Source organism: Perca flavescens, chromosome 4 (assembly GCF_004354835.1).
Source record: "Perca flavescens isolate YP-PL-M2 chromosome 4, PFLA_1.0, whole genome shotgun sequence".
In the NCBI taxonomy this organism is placed as follows: Eukaryota; Metazoa; Chordata; class Actinopteri; order Perciformes; family Percidae; genus Perca; species Perca flavescens.
This window is the reverse complement of record NC_041334.1, coordinates 11,864,566-11,887,382: the sequence shown is the minus strand read 5'-3', so window position 1 is coordinate 11,887,382 and position 22,817 is coordinate 11,864,566. Positions and strand designations below refer to the sequence as shown.

Below are 22,817 nucleotides of genomic sequence, written 5' to 3'. Positions count from 1 at the left end.
TCTAATCGTGATCTAATGCAATATATTGCATGCATTTTTACAGTCTATGATATGCATTGCATATCATAGAAAAATAAAAATAATGGACGAAGCTTCCGGGCCTGAAACGTGAAGCCAATGCGGAAGTGCCTTAAACCTGCATTCTATCTAATTTCCAGCAGGGGGGTGACTCCTCTGGCTCCAAAAAGAAGTCTGTTTCTATAGAAGTCTATGGGAAAATGACCCTACTCCTCACTTTATTTATTACCTAAGTAAACATTTTCATAATGAGTTTATGGTTGTAACCGCTAATTTCAAGTCTTCTTCAATACAGCATGATGTTGATTTTGTAAACTATGGTCCCATTTATTTTAAAACAGATGATAAAGGCGTGGACACACCGACCTGTCAATCAGGACAGAGGCTTAGCAATGCTAACCATGGCCCTATTTAGACAGCCGTGAACTTGTGTTGTCCATGTTTTCCGTCTAAAACTTTGTTTTCACTTCATCAAAGTTAAAGCTAAAAATGTCATGTTGAGCTATCTGCTAACCAAGCTAGCTAGCAACTGCTAGCATTAGCTGGTAACTTGAGGGAAAGTTTGTTTCTGTACTGCCGTACATGCAGATGAATGGCGGCAGTTCTCGGAGGTCTGCGTTTACCCACCGGTAAATCTCCACTGGATGACTCGCTTCAGAAAGGTTAGCGTGTAGCTTAGCGCAGCGCCATTGAAACCCTAAACAATACTGGCTTAGTTGCTTCCTCATCAAAAACCAAGATGGCGAAGCCCGTATCTCCAAACTTAACGCTTCATAACGGCATTCCACACACCAATGGGTGACGTCACGGATGCTACGTCCACTATTTTTACACTCTATGCATAATATCCAATTTAGTTTGACTGTGACACCAGATATCTAGATCTGCCATTTTTTCCACTTTGATATGCATCTTCAGTGGCAACGTTATGCACCAGGAAGGGTTGTGGTTGACACTTTTACATTTGAATCCCATCTGGCTAAAATATAATTACCTCCCGAAGTCAGGCAATCAGATTTAAATTCAATCAATTTGCACCTGCTCGCAAAAGCCGGAAACAATTTGAACCCAATCAATTTGCTACAGATTTATGAAACAACCGGGTAAAATGGGGGTCTAACATCACTTATTCTAAGAACCCACATAGCTGCATGTTTTCCTTCCTACCAAACACAACATTGGCTGATTAATCTGATAATCCCCTTCCACAACAGATGAAAAAAATCAGCTAATGTCACGATTGATTGTAATGAAAATGTACAGGCCCTTGGGGCATACTGGAGCATGGTCTTTGGGAACTCAGTACCTGCTAGTTCTTATTTTAAACCATATAAATCCACTCAGGAACCAATTAAAACCTGGCACTGCAGGTAAATACCTGGTAGTAACTCGTAGGATAGAAACCCAGCAGCACTCTGGATCCCCAAGATCAGGTTGAAATCTAGATCCTTCCAGGAGATGAAAGGGACTTTCATTAATGCCTCCACTCACAGTCACATAGTACCAAATGAACTGAACATTGAAGGGCCAAATGTGTGACACAAAAACCAAAAACAGCTTGAGTCAGAGTGTTTAAAACCAAGATGTCTTGTTTGGTTACAACAAATAGGCTATACATAGCTATATATATATATATATATATATATATATATATATATATATATATATATATATATATATATAAATAATTATTTTTTTTTAAAAGTCCTCTGTACTCCTGCTGTGCACAGATCCATTCACCTACAATCTGCTGTCCTCATGCTCCTGCAAAATGGGAGGCTGGTGTCTCAAACAGTCTGAGGACAGTCTCACTTTCGCTCCAGACGCGTGGATGGACAGATAACACTCAGGAGCTGTCCAGCCCCTTAATGAGGAGGCAGAAAGACAACAGGGAGTCCTGGGAACGAGAATCGAATGTAGGCTGTGAAGGCGCATAGCAGAAGCAAAAGCTGAGCCCGCAGTGTGTTGTGGTCCCAATAGGATGTGATCAATGTCGGCAGCCGAGGCCTCCTTTGAAGTATCCTCATTAAGTAGGTTTTTGTTTTCTCCTCAAACAGATCTGAAGAGAGCAACATTTTCCTGTGAGTCTGAGAGGCGGTCCGGTCGGTTGCAACAACAAAATAAATGTGCTTCCTGTGAGTCTCGGGAAACTGTTTGATACAATATCAAAAGAATGAAAGTACAGTATTTCCAATGAGTGCCAAAATGACCTACTAGTTAGTAAATTCATTTCCCAAATAAGGGGAGTGGTTCAGTGTGGTTAGACCTGTTGAAGTGCCCTTAAGTAAGATACTGAACACCTACCTGCTCCAGGCGCAGTACTACCTGGGTGACCCAGGCGCTGGGCTACAGACTAAATAAAAATGTGTCTTAGGATTTGGTTGAGACAGCAATGGCATCTGCGTCGCAACAACAGATCTATATATTTTTCTCGAGTCTTAGGATCGCTCACAACAGGGCCCAATGGTGCTCTCCAGGGACATCTGGGAGGAGTGGCGGATGAGCGGCGCCATCGTTGGGTCCACCATGGAGGAGGTAGGGAAGAGCTTGTACCAGCCAATCACCATTGTGCTGAGGTCCAACTCCTCCAACAGGATTCGAGCTACGCCCATGAAGCATTTGCGGTCCATCCGTCCATAGTTGCCCCAAACGATCACCTGCGGAAGAGGGTGGCAAGATATAAATTAGGAGGAAGAAAGTATATGTTCAATTCAGTTTTGCATTTCTGCGGTTTATATGTCGTAGTACAGTTATTACACATAATAAGAAAGTGTGCTTTCTTCAAAATTGATTCATGTTATTTACCTACTGTCATTTTGTTATTTTCTGTAGTGTCTTATGTGTCATATTTGTATTTTTTTCTATGCAAAAAGGGAACTGGTTCGTATGCATAACTCATGCATATCATGTAAATGTTAATTGCATGTCCCTGCAACACTTAATAATCAAAGTGGGAAAAAAGTGAGCTGTCTTTCAGCTTTATTTCAAACCTGTCTTCACACTAAGAAAATAGACTTCAAAATCCACACCTTTTACACCAAGTGTGCTACAAAAATAATCACTGACATGATTGAAAAAAGTGAATCGATCAGGCGCTAAAACGGAGCATTTCAGACACAATGTAATTACAGGTATATTCAGAAAAATAATGTGTTTTTTGAACATTAGAACATGTTCTAGTAGAAGCCCCAAAATACGACATAATCTTGAAAATGAGCACAGTATTTAACTTTAAGTTTCCTTTTCCCTGTTTACTTTACTGCCACCATAATTAATTAAAAAAAGTATAATGATGACTGAACTCATGATCTGCATTTACATATGTTTTATATATATTTATATATTTAAATGTAAGTGATGGTAGTTCCTTTTTTTAAAGTCAATCTTGCAAACAACAAAAGCCTACTGTACGTAGTCTGTGAAACATGCAGTTTTACCTGACAGTGGAAAAATGTAACGTTGCACTTCACAGTCTATTTTCAATCTATCTTAATATTCACATATTCTCATGGATATCACATAATCTTGAATGGAAGGTAATGATCAGCAATGTTCTGTCTACAGCTATAAATGTTTCCAGCCCAATGAAGAGAAATCAATTTATTTCAAGGGATTTAGTGCATAAGTATGGCTTGAATCGTGCACAGAAAGCACCCTGGAGGTAATGGAGGACCAGAAAGACACAGATTTTAATAATGAACAACTAAACACGTTACACACTGGACCTTTAAAGTAAATGAAGAGGGATTGTGTGTGTAAGGGAGTGAGCGAGGGATAGAGGAGGAGATGATGGTGGTATCTGCTTAGAAATGTGTGTGAGTGTGTGTGTTTGTACTTTAGGTGTCCTCTGTCCGCTGACATACTGGTAACATCAGGGCTCATCTCAGATGGCCCCACATCTTGTCAAGCGGCGGACAAAATAATCAATATCTGTCTTTGTGCTTTTGTCTGCTCGTGTGGCAGTCTTGTGTGTCTGAGCATGCCAGCATACCAATTGGTTTGATATATATATGAATGTGTGTGTCTGCATGTGATTTTTACAAAGACCCAGAGGCCAAATCAGCTTAAATCGAATCCCTCTGTCTTCAAAAAATAAATAAATGGAAATCTCTTTCTGTCTGCCCGCGATCAGCTCTCAAAACTAGATCCTGACCTCAACCACTACAACTTAGAAGAGAGAGAGATTTGGGAAAAGGAGAAATGCATGGTAGCACAAGAGAAAATGGCTGGAGTGTTATTATGGACAATGAGAAATAAAGTGTCCTAGATCCTTTCCTGGTCCACTTTCTAGAGAGTGGAACTCACAAACAAACACACACACACACACACACACACACACACACACACACACACACACACACACACACACACAATGCAGGTGTTGATGAAAAGACAAAAAGGGATTTGACAAAAAACAATACCCAGCATGTTGCATTGAAGTGAGAATAAGTGAATACAGACAATGGATGGATGGACTTGAATTCAAAGGAAGTGCTCTGAAAATGGGACAGCAAAATGAATTTGGACATTCTTGCAAAATACACAATATGGTCAAAAGTCCTTTAGTGTACTTTTGGTCTGGGGCCGTTTGTCGTAGCTTGGATATACTGTAGCGTACAATGATGTTCAATATAATGCACATGTATACTGGGGAAACAAAAACAACCTTGACACAAAACTCAAGACTCAGCAGGTTACTTTCATCCGAAGGATAAGGGACACTCTTTTGAGAACCACCAGGTACATATTTTAGACAGAGAAGAGAGATGGTTTGAAAGAGGTGACAAGGAAGCCAGTTACACCTGGACAGAGAAAACGTGGAGGAACAGTGGAGGAGGTCTGTGACGCCACTTCTCCCCCAATTCCAATGCTGTCCTTTCATATCTTCCAAGGAAACCAAACAAACGCTCACACTTGGCATCATGTGAGAATGCCAACAATGGTCACTCAAGACTTGGCCTCGATTGTCTCCAAGGACCATAACAGCTGTCTTTAAAACAGCCGGGAGTACTAAAGTACAAAGTATCAATCATCTTGACAACTACCGTTTCCCTACCGTTCAGGCAGAACCAAAGAAGACTCTCAGATGAGAGACAAAATGTCTTCGAGAACCGTAAACTGAGTCCCTGTTGCCCTTCCTTAGAAAATTATGACCTGGATGATAAAGAACCATCACAGACAATCATATTCTAGATGTTCAGGGGTCTCATTTATAAAACTGTGCGTAGGATCCTTACTATAAGTGTACATGCGCCCAAAAGCCCAAATTAGCGTATGGCGGAAAAAAGTCAGATTTATAAAACTTTATAAATCACAGATTTACTACAAGTGTGCGTACGTGGATCAGCCTCTTATCCCGCCCTGTATACGCCCATTTTTAACCATAAATAGTCAATGTAAAGCACCTCGTGAATGCTGATCAGTATGTTAATGACCCTGGCAGTTGTTCTTTGTTACACCGAAACATCCCGAATCATGACGATTGGCGGAGAAAACAAACAAACAAAAAAAAGACTCTTGGGAATTGCTGCCAATTTAATTATAATTCCGGCCTGTTGTCGCACAGCGTATGGAAACCGGCTCTATAGACTACTTTTATTAATAACATTTTCCAAATCAGCAGGCATTACGGCACTCGGGGACAGCTTCGATATACCAGACATATATAATAAGATTTAACAGAACTATATATTATATCCAAACAAGCCTTAGTGATGAAGTTGAAGGTTATATATAATATTTATTTTAAAAAACACTTAGCTGTCAGCTGGCGAGGACCTGTATTTGGACCGGGATGGCACGGTTCCGGCGCGTTGCCCTCTCTACTGGACCCAATTCAGTAAATATATCCAAGAGCGCAGCTATATTACTATTACAGCTACATTAGGGAATCGTCATGGTCCCTGAAGTCTCTTTTTCTCCTGATTCTTCCATTGCTGTCCTCCTGCAGGGCCAGCAGTGCCATCATGCAGCATTACACACGGGTTCACCGCAGTATTTATATGTTTAGTCTACAACAACTTGTGATTGTTAACACCTTGCTAAAATCACAGCAACAACTAGTGGTATCCCCCACCCCGAGATACAATTTGAAATCAAAATGTAATAGGCAAACACACTTTTCTTCATGCAGGGTTTGTTATAAACAGTATTACATTTTAGACTGATAACAAGGACATAGAGCGTAAAGATTGCGCGAGAGCTTAACGGCTGTATTTCCAGACTTTGACATTTGATGATATTTGCACAGTTTTAAAGACAGATATTTAGTTATTTACACTGTGTTGTGCAGTTATCTAATGGTAGGGTATTTTATGCTATCCTGTATTCCATGCAGTCGGGCCATCTCCTACTCCTGCGTTCCGTAGCGGACAATGTGACGGTGAGACAGCGCCGATTAAATATTAAGAATGAGTTTTTATTTAAGATTTGAGTTTGAGGTGTTTATGGAACAATTATCACTCAGTACAAGCGCAAATAACACTGCTGGATTTAATCTTCATATGGTGTGAAGAAATGTGCGTGAGGCATTATTTTTTAATACTTAAACATATTAAGAGTAATATTCCCACATGTAGGCCTACTTTCTGCAGTCTGACTTCAGTTCACCACCTCACCATCTGCGTCGCCAATTCCTATTTTGTCTCCAAAATGTACGTACGCATGGGTCAGAGTTTGCGTGGAGGACCGCACATTCTCCCGTCAAGTTTGTTTTTTTATAAATCACAACCTTTGCGTGGGAAATGGCGTACGCACATTTTCAGCCCCGTTTTGTGCGTAAGCCACGTTTATAAATGAGACCCCAGTTCTTTTAAGGCCATTTCCTGTTTCAACTTAACAATGCCTCCATTTACAGGTTTATGAAGAAATGGCAATGCAAAACTAGGTTGCAACATTCTTCTGTAATGTAGGTGATGCTGGATGCTTTGTGTACGAATGACTACTTCAGGGTGCAACACAAGACGGCTTGCAATTGATCAATGATGGAAATTCAGGTGTCAAAAGCACTGCACAGGTTTACCTCGCCTTGGGGATCTATTGATTCCCTTTAAATGGATTGATATCGGCCAGATATGTCACTGTTATAAATGCTGGTGTGACTGAGCCCTCAGGTATAGAATCAGATAGAGAGATTACTTCAAATGCCCAGCATGTCTCCATCTGAGCCACTCGCAGTTTTTCGACTTCAGAAACTCCCCCTGGTTAGAAGAGACAGAATAATAAAGAATGATGGTAAAGAGAGAGAGAGAGCGATAACATTGTGAGAAAAATACAAAAAATCCTGGATTTGCTACTTTTCCCTGGTCTGAAAAACCGCATATTTATGTGGACAGTGAAAAAATGCAGCATTAGCTGAAAAATATATCAACTGCTGTCACACGTTAAAGGAGCTGTAGGTAGGATTGCCAAGATCCAGGACTTAGCCAAAGAATTTGAACATCGACAACTTCTCAGTCCCTCCCCCCTTTCTGCTTAAGTCCAAAACGGTCTCCTAAGCCCCTCCCCCCACAAGGGAGAATGAATGTGAGTGCATGAGCAGTGAAGTCCCAAATGGTCTCCTAAGCCCCTCCCCGCCTTTTTATTACCTGCTTCATGTAGTTCTATTCAAACACAGTTTCAGCAAATATGACAAAGTTAGTCTTATCTACTGCATCTTTAAGGGAAATATATTCTAACTGTTATGAGCTGTTATTATTTTTTCTTATTGTTAGTCGACATTATTTGTTTAAACTCTAATCTCTTGTTATGTACTTAATTTTGCAACAATGGTTATTACCAAAATAAAGCCTATGTAAATAACAGTTCATGTTTAAATAACAACCCAATGGAGATCTTTTGCATCTAAATGCATTCAGAGACGAGCACAGGAATCAGGATAAGCTGACATTTAGCTTGCACTAACCCCAGAAAACCCCAAACCAAACACTCCGTAGCGTATGGAATAAAAACGTCGTCAGAGAGAATGAGAGCAGCCTCGTCACGGAACACACAGGATCAAACCTGTAACCTTCAAAACCAATACACACACTCCTGTCCCAACGGCATGTGTGACTTGCTCAATATAGACAAAATATCGAAAAAAAACAACTTTGACTTATGTAAGCTCCAATTTCAAACAATGACACATAAGGCGCTGACTTGAATGCAAATAACTCCTGCTTCCATTTACAACCGGTCTAAGCTATTTGTCGATGTTTGTCTGTGTTTGCGAGATATGGGTTTCTGAATCTATCCTGCCTTCAGTCTCTGGGTGAGCTGGTCAAAATCGGCAAGGTTTGTCTACGTCATCGGGCGATACATTTGGTGTGTGCTAACCACTTTAGCTAATACCACATCAGCTAGCTGGTTCTCCAAGTTCGGTCAGTACAAGGCAGGATTAGCCGGGAGACTTCTTCTAAACGAGGGCGCACTTCCAACTTTGCGTGGAATACCTGCAGAACAGGGACATGTAAGTAGTTCTATACAATTTCTTTTGTAGATTAGGGTGAACTCGTGTGTGTTGTAGCAGTGTTTTGCCATTGAGAACAAGGTGGCTAACCGCTAGCAGCGTTAGCTTCTTGCTAGTAGCCCAGTACCTAGCTACTCCACAGTACCTAGCTACTGCCCATGTGCGACTCCCAACAAAGATGGGATAGAAGTGTGATGCCTAACTCTATAGCTAAAACAGAGACCTGAACACACAGGGTGAAAAGAGGAGCTGCAGCAATGTGCAGTGCAACAAAAATATGGTGTTTTCTCAAAATACAATTATGAACCTGAAAATGAGCATAATAAGGGCACTTTAAAGCTATAGTGTGTAGTTTCTGTCGCCCCCATTGGGAATTCTAAGTAACAACAACAACAACACTGTCAGAGCATCCACATGACATAAGCTTTCGGTGATCGCGCACCACCCCCACCTCTCCTACATGCAGTTGCTAGTAGCGTATTACCCTGTCAAATCAAGGAGGATGTGTAGGATTAAAAAACACATGATGGACTAAGCTGAACGCTGCTATTATCCTTTCTCAGCAGTTACGTAAAACACATCACTCGAGCTTCTGCGTGTGAAAGTCGCCGGACCACACCATTTCGTAAACATTGCCATACTGAGAAAAACAGAGAGAGTTTTGTGGAGCTGATAGGCTTAATTAGCTTTGTATCAACTCATTTGGAAATGGTTTGAATGTAACGGACGTTAATTGATATAGAATATAGAATAATTAATATATAGCTTTAACTCCCCTGATATAAATAGTATGAGATAATTGTATGCAGTTGCCCGTACTTTTGTCATGCACCAACAATACAGTAAAGGCATGTACAACCTGCAACCTAAATTCGCCACATCTAAAGTAAATGTGATGTCAGAATACAATGTGACAAAAAAACCACACAACATAGACATTTAAATAAACGTGTATACAATCATGATGTGCATGTGCTTTGTAAAGCTGAAAAAAAAACAGAGTCAGTCATGGAGTCAGTTGAGGAAGGATTCTGAATGAATTTTTAGTGCGTGCACTTAGGCAGTGCTCTGCTTTGCTAAATCAGGAAGTGAGAAATTGTAAAGCACTGCTGATTTCAGCGATTTTCGTTATCAACTGTGAATGAGTTTGATGAAACTCGGAGGACACAGCGACGCAGACAGCAGATAATTAAGAGGGAGGCGTTTAGTGCCTAATTACACAGCGACCGGAGCAGCAGAGCTGCAGGCCTCTCCACTGAAAACACACCGCTGTTTCCACCTGCTGATTACTGAGGAAACCTGCCACACACACACACAAGTTATAACGGACGGGCTTGTTGGTGTTACGACACCTTATTTAACCATTACATTAAGAAAGAAAGAAGAAATACAACAACATACAACATATAAGAAAGGAATAATTAAAGATCCCCTATTATGCTTTATTGGATTTCCCCCGTCTTTTAGTGTGTTATATAGCTTGTTGTGTATGTAGTCGATGTTTTAAGTACACAGACAGCCCTTTTTATCAACTGCCTGAAACGCCTCGCCCACATTCCTGTTTGAAATTCCACAATTAGTGATGACACTGACTGAGAATGTCAGCACAGTTTTTCATCAGTGCTCCCATAGGTCACATGTGTCAAACTCAAGGCCCGACGGCCAAATCTGGCCGTTTGACGATTTTGATCCGGCACGCATTTCAATATAGGTTCACAATAAATTTGACCCACTTTTGGTGCTTTTTTCAATGCTATAGGCACTTTTTCCGATTTTTTTGCCCCTTTCTCTGACGTTTGTGGTGCTTTTCTAGACAATATTGGCACTTTTTTCTATGATGGCTAAGCAACTTTTTTTCTGACTTTTTGGGGGCTTTACGTGGCCCAAACTCTAAGGGAGAAAGCTATATGCGACATGCAATAATGCAGTCAAAATATTTATACATACATGTCTGGCCCTTAATGTGATTCTCATTTTCCAGTCTGGTGAAATTTTCCTTAGTGAAATTGAGTTTGACACCCTTACCATAGATGCTGCCTGAGCAAGCTCAGCCCATTGGCTTGTTTGAATTTGGTTGACCAATCACATCAGAGTGGGCCAGCTGACCAATCGGAGAAGACTGGGCTTTTTCAAGAGCTCAGAAAGAGTGTTTCAGGCAGCATTGGACTGTATGAGAAACATAAAATGTTTTTTTTCTGAACATCAAAGCATGTAAACCTATTCTAGTAGACCCTAGGAGTACAAATATGACGCTGAAAAGGAGTATAATAGGGGCTCTTTAATTAACATGGAAATATTATAAAGGACGCGAGACAAAGTAGGAAAGGATGGAATGAAATAAAGATTGAAGGAGAGAGAAGAAAATGATGGAAGGAGACTAGAACGACCTGGAGAGAAGGACGCTCTCAGTTGGTCTTTTGTGGCATATTTGTTCCTGAGAGCAGCTGAAGCTCAAACAACTGAAAGAACAAAATCAGCCCCAACGGCCTCCATGGTCCCTCAGGTCAGATGCTCACTGTAAATGTCAAGCTATTCCTCCCAGCCTCCTCTCGCTGCGTCTCCTCTACAGCTCCTCAACATTTTCTACATACTCACGAAAAGACAGCCGGGAGCGATTTTTCTAACATACACTCATCAATACGCATGATCCTGGTGAAAGTCATTTTCTTCCTATTTTATGATGTGGTGGGACTGGTATGTGATTGGTGTTGTGAATTAACTTTTATCTATCTATGGATGGCAATGCCTTGGCTGTCGGTCCGTCCACCACTTTGATTCAGACTGAAGTATCTGGAAAAATATTGGATGGATTGCCATTGCATTTTGTGCAGGCATGCATGTTCCCCAGAAGATTAATACTAACTAGAGAATGCAATTTCTGAAGAATGGCGGTGAATGCTGTATGTTGAAAGGCTGACGCCACACTGCATTGCTGGCTTGAATGTGTAAGAAGAAGGTGAAGTAGTGAGAATAGTTGAAAAAGTGGGAATGGGTTTAACTAGTATGAATGTCATTGAATAGTTGAATAATACCAATATTGTTTGAACAGTTAAGTTTAGCCACCAAAAGGTGACCGTGAGACAGCGAGATGACAGTTAAGTATAGGCACCAAAACAAAAAGTTAAGATTAGTAAAAATGTTTGTAGTTTGGATTAAAACCTTTTTTAAGTAGTACTTTGTACTACTTAAGTAGTACAAAGGAGAGGAACATCTGTTTCCTGTGTGAAAGCCTATGTATGTCAACGTCTACCGGTTGGATTGGCACAAAGTCCTATAATGAGGTTCACATTCGGGGGTTTGGGGTGAAATGTCTTTAAAACTATTGGATGGATTGCCATGACATTTGGTACACATATTCATATGTGCCCCTCAGGGTGAATTGCAATCATTTTGTTGATCACCTGATGTTTGATCTAGCAGTCAGGTCAAATGTTTCTTCAGTACTTTACCTGGAAACCTAATGACATTCCCAACAGCCTCAGCTGTACTTTGTGTTGAGTGCTAGTTAGCAAATAAAACAAGGGTAAACTAAGACGGTGAACATGGTACACATTAGATCCTGCTTAACATTAGCCCGTTTGCTTTGTCATTGTGCATGTTATAAGGCTGGATTCAAACTGAAGATGCATTTTGATTGCCTAGTAACTATCATCATCTCTGTCAGAGAAACGTCACTAGCGGTCTTGAGTTACAAGTGTGGGCATCACCGATGGGCCCAAGGCAAAGCCAGAGTCGGTAATGTAGGCTACTACAATAAATACGGCATGGATGGCAAGCGCACCACAGCAGATGTCAAAACGGAGGCAGTGCCAGGTTAGGTTATAAATGTTCAAATAAGATACTTTTAATTGTTATTTTGGCTGTAATGAGTTTAGTTGAACATATTTTTCGGAATATGAATGTATGAAATAATTACAGTTTACTATACCATGATATGAATTATTGAAACAGCCTATTACTACTCAAATATATAATTTAACTCTAAAGAGATTTCTAATGATATATTAACACAATACCTGCATTAATATCCCAATTGGGTATTTATCATGAGAGATTCTAGTTTGGAATCTGGGGGTCAAAATGACCGCTCACGGCAATTGTAGTAGTTATGGAATTCCGGCACTTCTAGTGTTAACTGAGTCAGGTTTCAGGGTTCAAGGCAATAAAGGATATTGTAAGTGGTTTCCATCTTTTAAAATACATTTGCTATCTCATCCTTCTCTTGGTTGTTTTGAAAGTAAACAGCGTGAAACAAACTGTAGAAGCTGAAAACAAGTGTAATGTCTCTTTCATTTAATACTATTTGCTGGTTTGCCTGGGTTGTGAATCAGTTAGCCATGATGGTGTATCTCACCTGCACCACTTTCCCCTGTGGGCTTTCAGAGAAGACCAGGACCTGGTTGTAGAGAGGATCCAGAGACTTCCTCACTGACTTGGTCTTCTTCTTGGCCACACAGATCCCGTTCTCCAGGAGGTAAACTTTGATGTAGGCCGCTGGAACGACAGCAGACAGAAAAGTCAAACGTGAACTCCCTCACACGTAACCTGTTCTGTTTCCCAACGTTAACTACGTGTTTAAAACTGCGCCCGATACGTTAAATAGAGTGGTCACATGATTAAACCGCCACTGTGCATCAGTAAATAGAACGTTCGTATGTGTCGTTTTGGGAGTTTTTGGAAATCAACCTATTAAGAGGTTTAGGTGTGAAGATGTTGGGAGTAAACCTGCTTGCAGATTAGCTCGCTAGTGTTAGCGCTAGCTCATCAAGCCCATCGTTGCCTAGAGTTTCGCAGAGTTCAGTCGAGTAGAGTAGACAAAGGCAGAGTAGAGTAGAGGGAATTGTGTTGCACTGTGGAAAATTCATTCAAAAAAAGCTAATTTGTAACCAACAGTTTTTCTGGTTTTCTGTGTGCAAAAAAGGACTCAATCAATAAAGTCCTCAAGAAAACAGAACAGAATAAGTAAAAACAATAACATTTTGTTGTCATCACCAGAGTCTGTGCAATGGAGAGAGTACAGCCCTCTCTACTTTTTTTTGGGCATTTTCATACTACAGTTCTGCACCACACGTGAAACAGCTTTAAAGAAGAAATACAGCATACTTATACATATGTACTTGTAAGAAGGGCTGGGCAATATGGAGAAAATTAGGTATCCCGATATTATTGACCAAATACCTCGATGTCGATATTGCGGCGATATTGTAGGGTTGACAATTGATGCTTTCATATTTTCACAATTGGATTTTAGATAAACAATCATCTATTATTTAAATATAATGACTATGTGGGGAAAGACAAATAATAGAGCAGCAAGAACAGGCTGGTTAGTTCAGAAAAGTACATGACGTTACTGTAATGCAGCCTAAAAACCAGGAAAAAACACCACTTACCATATAACGATATTACAAAATCCGAAATCTAAGACGATATCTGGTGTCATATCACAATATAGATGTAATATTGATATATTGCCCAGCCCTACTTATAGGTATAATTGTATGCCCTGGAGTGAAACTTTGTTGCCAGGTGACAAAAGCCAAAATTATATAATAGGTTAAACTTCTGATTTTGACTGACCCGCACGCACGCACACAAACACACACACACACACACACACACACACACACACAGGTTTGTGGCACTATCTTTGTGGGGACCCGTCATTGACATAATGCATTCCCTAGCCCCTTACCCTAACCTTAACCATCACAACTAAATGCCTAACCTTAACCCTTACCCTCACCCTAACCATAACCTAATTCTAACCCTAATCCTAAAACCAAGTCTTAACACTAAAACGTCCCTTTAAACTTGCGGGGTCCAGCATTTTGGCCCCACAAAGCTGTCGGGACAACACAAGTATACTGGACTCCTTGTTTTTGGACCCCACGTATATATTTAAACAAGCCCACAAGCACACACACACACACACACACACACACACACACACACACACACACACACACACACACACACACACACCTAAGCCTTTGTATGTTACAGTATGTGATAAGATTAAAGATCAGACCCTGGCAACACTGTTTATGGTCCTCTTCTCTTTTATCGGTGTCTTTCTCACAGTTTTTGTTAGCTTTTGTAATTCCTTATTTGCAGACGCTGTTTTCTCCTATCTTTCTTATGCAATTAGGATCAATTGCTGGTTTAATATTATGCAACCACAGAGGGGAGCCACAATCAGAGTTAATAGTTTGTTGTTACGTAATCCAACATGCTGCAAAATGAAAAAAATAAAAGAACAGCTAGTCCTGTTTCTATTTCCTATAACAGGCACATATGATTCATTTGTTTTTGTTTTGATTTATTCATATTTTTTATTTTATTTTGTACTTCTCTATCTGTACTCATTTCTGTCTTGTGCTGCTGCAACACCTGCATTTCCAGTTAGGGGATCAATAAAGGATTATCCTATCTTAACACAGTAAAAAAAGAGATAAAGGTTAACTGATCCGATTAATCAAAGCTGATTGTTCGCTTCAAGAATTTAGTGCTCGGGTGATTTACTGCTTTGCAGCCAACTTATTAACAGCTCTTCAAGTACATTTAGATTTTGTATATATTTCAGGTGCAATGATGCAGGAAGCTGAAACCCCTTGGAGTGGGCTGTAGATTTGCGACTGAATAGTCTCGCATTGCCAGACTTTCCTCCACAGCGCTGCAAAGGAGGGTCTGGCTAGTCCACACAGCATTCCGGCATGGAAGAAAAAAACGTGCTCTGGTTTATTGGCATTTCTTGGGAGGCGCTAACCACCAGGCAGAGCAACGGCGCCTCTGCAAAATAGCCTCGGGAAGGAACTTGTTTTGGTGGAACATGTGTACGTTTGTTGTTGTTGTCTTAGTCGGGCAACAGAAAACTCTGATTGGACAGATAGTCTAGCCAGCTGTCTGGATTTACCCTGCAGAGATCTGACATCCACCGGAGTTTAGAATTCCAACACAAAGAAAGCGGAAGGTAACGGACATCCGGCCGAAAAGAATGAAATCCGGCGGAATTTCCGGCGGCAACGGTACAATCCTGGAAGTGGAACGTCGTGGCCTACTAGACTATGGCACCTGTGACGGGGGCTGTAGTTAACGGAGATTACATTCTACTTCTATTACAAACACATGATACGGCGCAGTTAGCCAATATCAATATAACATCAATGCCAATAAGAACTTTAATTTAAATGTCAAGATTATAATGTAATTATAATAAATAAATACATACATACAATTACAGGGTTTTAGTATTCAGTTAAGTGATAGTCCTGGCATTGTGTGGAGGGTTTTGAAGCAGCATTTAGGGAATAAAAGGACATTTATACAGAAAAAGACAGAAATCATATTTTAACATTAAAGATGCCCTCTGGAGTCGTCTTATAAACAAGCAAACTTTACGTTAATAATCGGCGTTTCTTACCAAACACATTGTGTATATCCTTGAGGTCTAACAAACGTGTTGGATGCATTTCATAAAACATATCAAAGCTGCTTTTCCTGCTAGCAGTATTCTTCCCCCCTGCCTTTGATGGTGCATTGCTGTGTTTCTTGGCACACCTGTCAATCAGTGGAATTAATAACGTGAAATAACATGTTACCCACGTGCATGTGCACATATGCGATTGATTTCACAGCATGCAAGTCCAAGCAAGTCCATGAGCTGCTAATGGTCTCTATCACACCAGGGTTCCTTTAAAAGAATATAGAAGATTTCATAATCCCCGCATTTTCGTTGCAAAACATTTTCCCCTGTTGCCATGGGAACGTTAGGAAGTGACGTAATTACGCGACGTGAACATCGAAAAGCAGGGTGTTTGGGGAAATCACTTTTTTTCTCCTTTTCATCAAACCGCAGTTTTTGCAAGTTCCTGCAATTTTTTGCTAGTTCTCGCAATTTCATCGCATAAAATTGCATAAATATCCTGCATATTCCATCGCATTTTTTAAGAAAACGTGCTGCATAATCAAGGATTTTTGCCCGCAACAAGCACAAAAAAAACTCAGCAGTTTTCTGGAAGGACTGCCTATAAGCTAAAAGGTTATGTAAGTCAATATACCATAACAATTAATAAGGTATTCAAATTATGTCATAAATTAAAAAAAATTCAAAAATCGGACCTGTGTTTTCTTTTTTACTCAAATTTGACTAAATAAACACACAACACATATGATCCAAAATATTTAAAAATTTAGGAACATAAACAAAATATGTGAACTATGCAAATTTTGAGATGAGATATGCTCATTTTTAATGAGCAGAGTGTAAAGGCATTTTGATGGTTTTACCTGCAATATAAATTGTAACGTGCGGTTTTGCACCGGATGTGGCGTAACACAATGACGTCAGCACGAGCGTACAACGCGATCCCGCGAAAGACAGAAGCCTTAGCTTTCTGCTGCAAAAAGAAGGAATGCTCTAGCTGTTATGGTTTTCATTTTAGATCAATTCAAACAGGATCACGTTAACGACGACACCCACACAGAACCACCGTCTGCCCTCGGACGAAGCTGCGGGGAGCATGTTGACTCGAGACAGATGTCTCCGGTCGGGCAGTTCTCCAGACTAGGTTGGCCATGAAAGGCGGCGTCCTCAGCCCCCCGCCACCCCATATCCATCTTTGCGAGAGGGTTAAAAAGGTGCACAGGAAACAACAACCTTGATAAAATGATATACGACACTGCCAAATCACAGACAATGTTCACACGGGACTAATATTATCACAGGACCTCGGTGTTCGGCGAAATATGGTAGGTCATTTGCAGGGGAATTTTGAAATGACAAATTGTCTAGAGGTCACCAGGTAATACTACAGGTTAAAGGAACACGCCAACTTATTGGGATTTAAGCTTATTCACCGTAACCCCCAGAGTAAGACAAGTCCATACATACCCTTCTCATCTCCGTGCGTGCTGTAACGCTGCCTGACGGTTCCAGCATTAGCTTAGCCCAGCACAGATCCTGCAGGTAACTGGTTCCAACTAGCCAACTGCTCTGAATTGTGACAAAAGTGACAAAATAACGCCAACATGTTCCTATTTACATGTTGTGATTTGTATAGTCACAGCGTGTACAAAAAACAACGTAACATGAGACACAGCCATCTTCTAACAGTAAACAAACCGGGAACTATATTCTCAGACAGGCTTGCTGTGAGCATATCACTCCGCCCAAGTACTATATTCTTCCGCCTGAGAATATAGTTCCCGGTTTGTTTACAGTTAGAAGACGGCTGTGTCTCATGTTACGTTGTTTTTTGTACACGCTTTGACTTTATAAATCACAACATGTAAATAGGAACAGGTTGGCGTTATTTTGTCACTTATTCGGAGCAGTAGGATTACTGGAACCATTCACCTGCATGTTCTGTGCTGGCCTGATGCCGCTGGAGCCGTCAGACAGCTTTACAGCACGCACGGAGATGAGAAGGGTTTGTATGGACTTGTCTAACTCTGGGGGTTACGGTGAATAAGCTAAATTCCCAATAAGTCGGCGTGTTCCTTTAAACATTTCTCGCTTGCACTGGGGATATTTCTGGATTCATGACCTCATTGTTTCTAAAGATCTGTGTATGTCCGAACAATGTGACACAGAACGTTCTATCTGCGCTGATCTGTTTTCAATCTCATGGCATTATAGCTGGCAAACTATTTCTTGATTTGTTAAAACACACTCAGAAAGACTTTTTTTTTAACCGCACAGATACTACAGAGCAGCATTCAAAGTCACAGCAACATGCGACGTGTTTCACTACAGCATTAGCAGAGACAAATGTAGATCTTACTTATTTAGCGGATCATCTCCCTCTGCTGTGTGTGTTAACTCCCTGAACACAGAAAACACCATTTCCTCTTTTTCAGTCATGCATCTTTCATATCGTCAAGGACCACAACTGTTTTTGGAGGCTGTATCCCACTAGATTCAACACGTCCGCTGCAGGCTGTCCTGTTTGTGTGTAGCTGATGCTATTTGCTGTCTTGTGGTGCATTCATGTTATGTGGGAACCTCAATGTTCTAAGACAGGGGTCTTCAACATTTTTAAAAACAAGGACCCCTTAACTGAAAGAGAGACAGTGCAGGAAACCCCTACCGCATATATTGTATAAAATTAAGTTGCATATTAAATTGGGCCCACAAGAATGTTTAGGGCGGCCTAAAGCCTTCATACATACCTTTTTTGTGCATGGAATACTAAGGTATTACAAGGTTTTAATGTTAAACATACATGTGGCACACATCTGTGGATGGCTGGTGACTACCTTACCTATAGGCCAGTAAGCAGTGGGGATATATAGTTGCTAGTAATATGTTGGATTCCTGTTAAGACTTTAGTTTTTGAAAAAAAAAATACAATAATTTGGAGGCCCCATGCATTGATTCTCTGAGGACCCCCTAGGGGTCCCACATCCCCCTGTTTGTCGTTTGATGAACAGGAGCCTTTTTTTTTTGTTACTTATTATTATATTGTGTATATTTATTTATTTATTTGTGCTATTGTTTCTTTTACAGTTATTGTTTAAATGTGTTTATTTTTAGGTATGCACCTTCCACCAAGGCAAATTCCTCTTAAAGCTATGGTGCGTAGTTTCTGTGTCGCCCCCCATGAGGAATTCTAAGTAATGACAACAATTCTGTTGACGCGTCCACATGATACAAGCCCCCACCCCTCCCCCATGCAGTTGCTAGTAGCCCGGGAGGACACGGAGGATTAAAAGACATGATGGACTCTTCAGAAGAGGTAATTATCTTCCTTTGAGTTTCTGTGCACTAAAGTTGCCGGACTACACCAATCTTCTAAACAGAGCCATACTGACAAATACAGAGAGTGGAGCTGATATTCTTGATTAGCTTTTGCATCAATTTTATGTTTTGACTCCGAACATGTGATGTTTCTGAGGAAACGTGACATCCTGTAGAAAACACAGCTTTGATTCTTTTGATCGAGCACTGAACAGACAAGAGTGGTACCTGGAGGTCCCTTTGATCCTGGTTTCATAGTGAGTCCTCTGGCCTGGACTACCTCCACCTCCAGACCCCCGTTCCTCTCCATCAGACCGATCTCTACGTCACCTGGATGGGAGAAAAACACAGGTGTACTTTAGCAATGAGGATGGAGGAGGTCAACATGTGCATCATTCAATCAAGTTCTTCAAAATTCTGGCTTTTACATTATAATTCTTTTTTTTTTTTCACATTAATAACATGTGCAAAAAGATACATTTCTAAATAGTGCACACATCTGTCTTAATGTAAATCAATTGTTAAAGGATTTTGAAGGAGCAACTCTTTAGGTGTTCTGAATAGAGATGGCCCGATAGTATTTTTTGCTACCCAGATACTGATTCTGATACCTGAACTTCAGTATTGGCCGATACCGAGTATGTCATACATTTTATTATGTTTTAACAGCTGTATACTATGTATGGATGTGATTTCTATCTTTGTTGTACGGCCTGGCTCAGGTTAAACCTTTTGTTGGAAGAAGATCATTGTTTATTTATTTGGTTGCTCAATAAATAATAAATAATACAAATAAAACAGACTTTCTTAGTCAGCATTTCTCTACCACTGATAATTGCACGGACACTAGTCTGGCTCAACGGATGCACATTTCTGGGATAAAGCCGGTCAACAATCGGGGCTTCGCCCCGCCCAGGACGGATGTGATTGGTTTAAAGAAATACAAATAAAGTAGATCCCGGAATAGATAGGTGGTGCAGCCATACCAAGGCTGGCCCTGACAAATTTGGTGCCCTAGGCAAGATTTTAGCTGGTGCCCCTTTGCATCACAGCCAATTCCACCACCAATCATTGCTCACAAAGAAACTGCATAGCTGTATGTCTTATAGGACATTTTTATTTTGGAAACATACACTCTTGACATAGGTCCAGAGAGACCGAAACATTGGTAATATCAATAAATTGTGGTGCTGACCAAGAGCGGTGTGTGGTGTCTTCTTTTCTCAAGAAAAAAAACCCACACAAAAACAGTATTAAAGAACCAATGCTACGTCTCCGGGCAATCCAGAAAATAGGGCCTAATAAAGGCTACAGTATATAGTTATGTTGTTGTGTGGGCTTTGAGGGTCCTGTGGATGGATGGCGCCTTTAGCCCTTGCCTATACTGCCTATGCTACGGGCCGGCCCTGAGACAGACCATACTCCAGCCCTGACGCAGTGCTGTGGAGATCTGGCAAGGCGAGACTACACGGAAACAGAAACATCATGTGAGTCTTGGGTCTCTGAACTTCAGCCTCCTCAAGTTAAATATGACAGTAGGAGTTTATCAATAAATCCAGTTAGCTTTTTTTTTTAGCATCTTTTGGCTCATTGTTTTATTTCATCTTTAACACATGATTCAGTCTAGGGGTGCACAATATGAGGAATATATGCAATATGCGATACCGTTGTTGCATATAAATAAACAGATATCAAAGTTTACTCAGTTCTGCATTTCTGTTGCTTACAGCATTCACAAATTGCTTGCTGCATTTAAAAGAAATGAAAGGAAATCATTTCCAATGGTATTCTGATTTTACACAAATTGAACATTGAATTGGTTATAAAAACCACCACTAAGAAGAAAATGCCAGTTACATATTAAATAGCAGTTTTTTACTGATACTTTCTCTCAACTAACACAAAAAAATCTCTGAGTGTCTTTGGCAATATGTCGCAACCTTTCGCGATGTGTTTATTGCGACAGTTGATATCGCGATGACGTAAAAAAAAAACATTGTGCAGCCGTAGTTCAGCCTCAGCCCTCTCATCAACCTCATTTCCAGCCCCAACAGATGGCTGATTTTAGCAACTAAGCTATGATAAACTCACTGTTTCGGCTTTGAACGGCACCAAACGGCAAAGAGCAGGTAAAGAAAGTGGAACATTGGATGACAGTTTTCAGCTAAATATCCCCAAATTACAAATGCATTCCTTTGAAAGTGACAGAACGCAGATGACGGCCAAGTTATTCCGGGTTCTCTGACATTATATAATGTTGGACTGGACTGCAGGTTTGGAGTGGAGTTGGTCCAGTCAGTGTCACTGTTGGCGGGCCAAGGACCCTGTCTTGCTGCCAGCGAGGAAACTGACCCACTTACAGTAGATCACTGCTGTGGAGGACAGGCTGCATACAATATATATCCAGTATATACGGCTTGGATGTGAATATGTGCAAAGGGATGAGGAGGAAAAACTCTGCAGTAGGACATTTTTTTTTTTTGCCAATGTGAAATCATTTTAGCAGTCATTTGGTGCAATTTTATGATGAAATACACTGCTTTTCCTTTTCAATTTTCAAAGCCATCTTTTATGTGGAGAGCTTCAGAGGCTTTTCACAAAATAAAGGTGATAGTTATGAACATCGAATCTTAATCATTTTCCATCTCAAGTTAGAGATTAGAGTTAGATTGCGTTTTTTTAGTCTTGCATCTTCGTTAACATGGATGAACTGCTGAGAGGCTCCTGTGGCTCATAGGGGGAAAAGCTTTGCAAAACGGTTATGGCAAAAATACGTCCTCTCTTACCCATGGATGTTGTCGCCAGTGTTTGTCGCCCAACAAACTGAGCGGGTCCCATCCCATCCAAGAAGTCGCTGAACTGTGCATCCGATGCCAAACACATGCCACTGTAGTTCAGGCTGCAGAGAGAGAGAGTGAGAGAGGCAGACAAAGAGACAGATGGTTAACTCTTGTGTTGACTTGAGAATCAAGAGAGGAGAAACAGAGCAAAGGGACAAAAACGGCCTGGAGGAATAAGGAGATAGGAGAAGGGAAAAACAGGAAGTGATCAGTCCTTTTTCAACTTATGCCGACCTTATACCAAAAAAACTTTTCAAGCAATTTCCAATATAGGAAAGAAATCATGAGAGTCTTGCTAGAGTTGGGTCGCGCTCCCATCATCAGACTTTTCAAAGTCTTTTCAGAGCCTTCCAGTGTATTGGTAGGCATTAAACTCCCAACTCTGAAATTGGCTCCCTGAAATTAAACTTAGACTGTTGCTTTAATGTTGTGTCCTTATTGTGTGTGTATGCAAAGAAATCAGCATAGAGTGCTTTTGTGGCAAAGTGCCAGGTATACTACAACTGTGTGTGTGTGTGTGTGTGTCCGATGCAAGGACAAATCCACTCCAACAGGTTCTGATGCTGATGTATATCATCTATCTGTGATGCTTTACTTGTATCTGAACCAGGATGTCAGCCCCCACTAATGGTAGATGAGTGTTAACACTCAGAGCATTGGTTTCTGTGAGCAGCTTTCTGCCTATAGGTCCTGCAGCCATGGTCCACCCACCCAATTACTTCGGAGCGGTAAACCTCCTTTAAGGGTGTGTGACTGGTATTGATTGATT

General features: G+C 40.7%; 1 protein-coding gene across 4 annotated transcripts in view; it reads right to left on the bottom strand.

Annotated features, from left to right (window-relative positions):
• Nucleotides 1-2,376: 2,376 nt before the first annotated feature.
• Nucleotides 2,377-22,817, bottom strand: part of rims4 (regulating synaptic membrane exocytosis 4) — a 70,146-nt gene continuing 49,705 nt past the window's right edge. For all 4 annotated transcript variants that reach the window (XM_028576708.1, XM_028576709.1, XM_028576706.1 and 1 more), the window contains 4 exons: nt 21,995-22,107; nt 19,437-19,538; nt 12,822-12,961; nt 2,377-2,675 (listed from right to left, as the gene is read on the bottom strand). In XM_028576708.1, the coding sequence (XP_028432509.1) occupies nt 2,457-2,675; nt 12,822-12,961; nt 19,437-19,538; nt 21,995-22,107 (574 nt within the window). In that variant the 3' untranslated portion in view covers nt 2,377-2,456. The remainder of the gene's footprint in view (nt 2,676-12,821; nt 12,962-19,436; nt 19,539-21,994; nt 22,108-22,817) is intronic.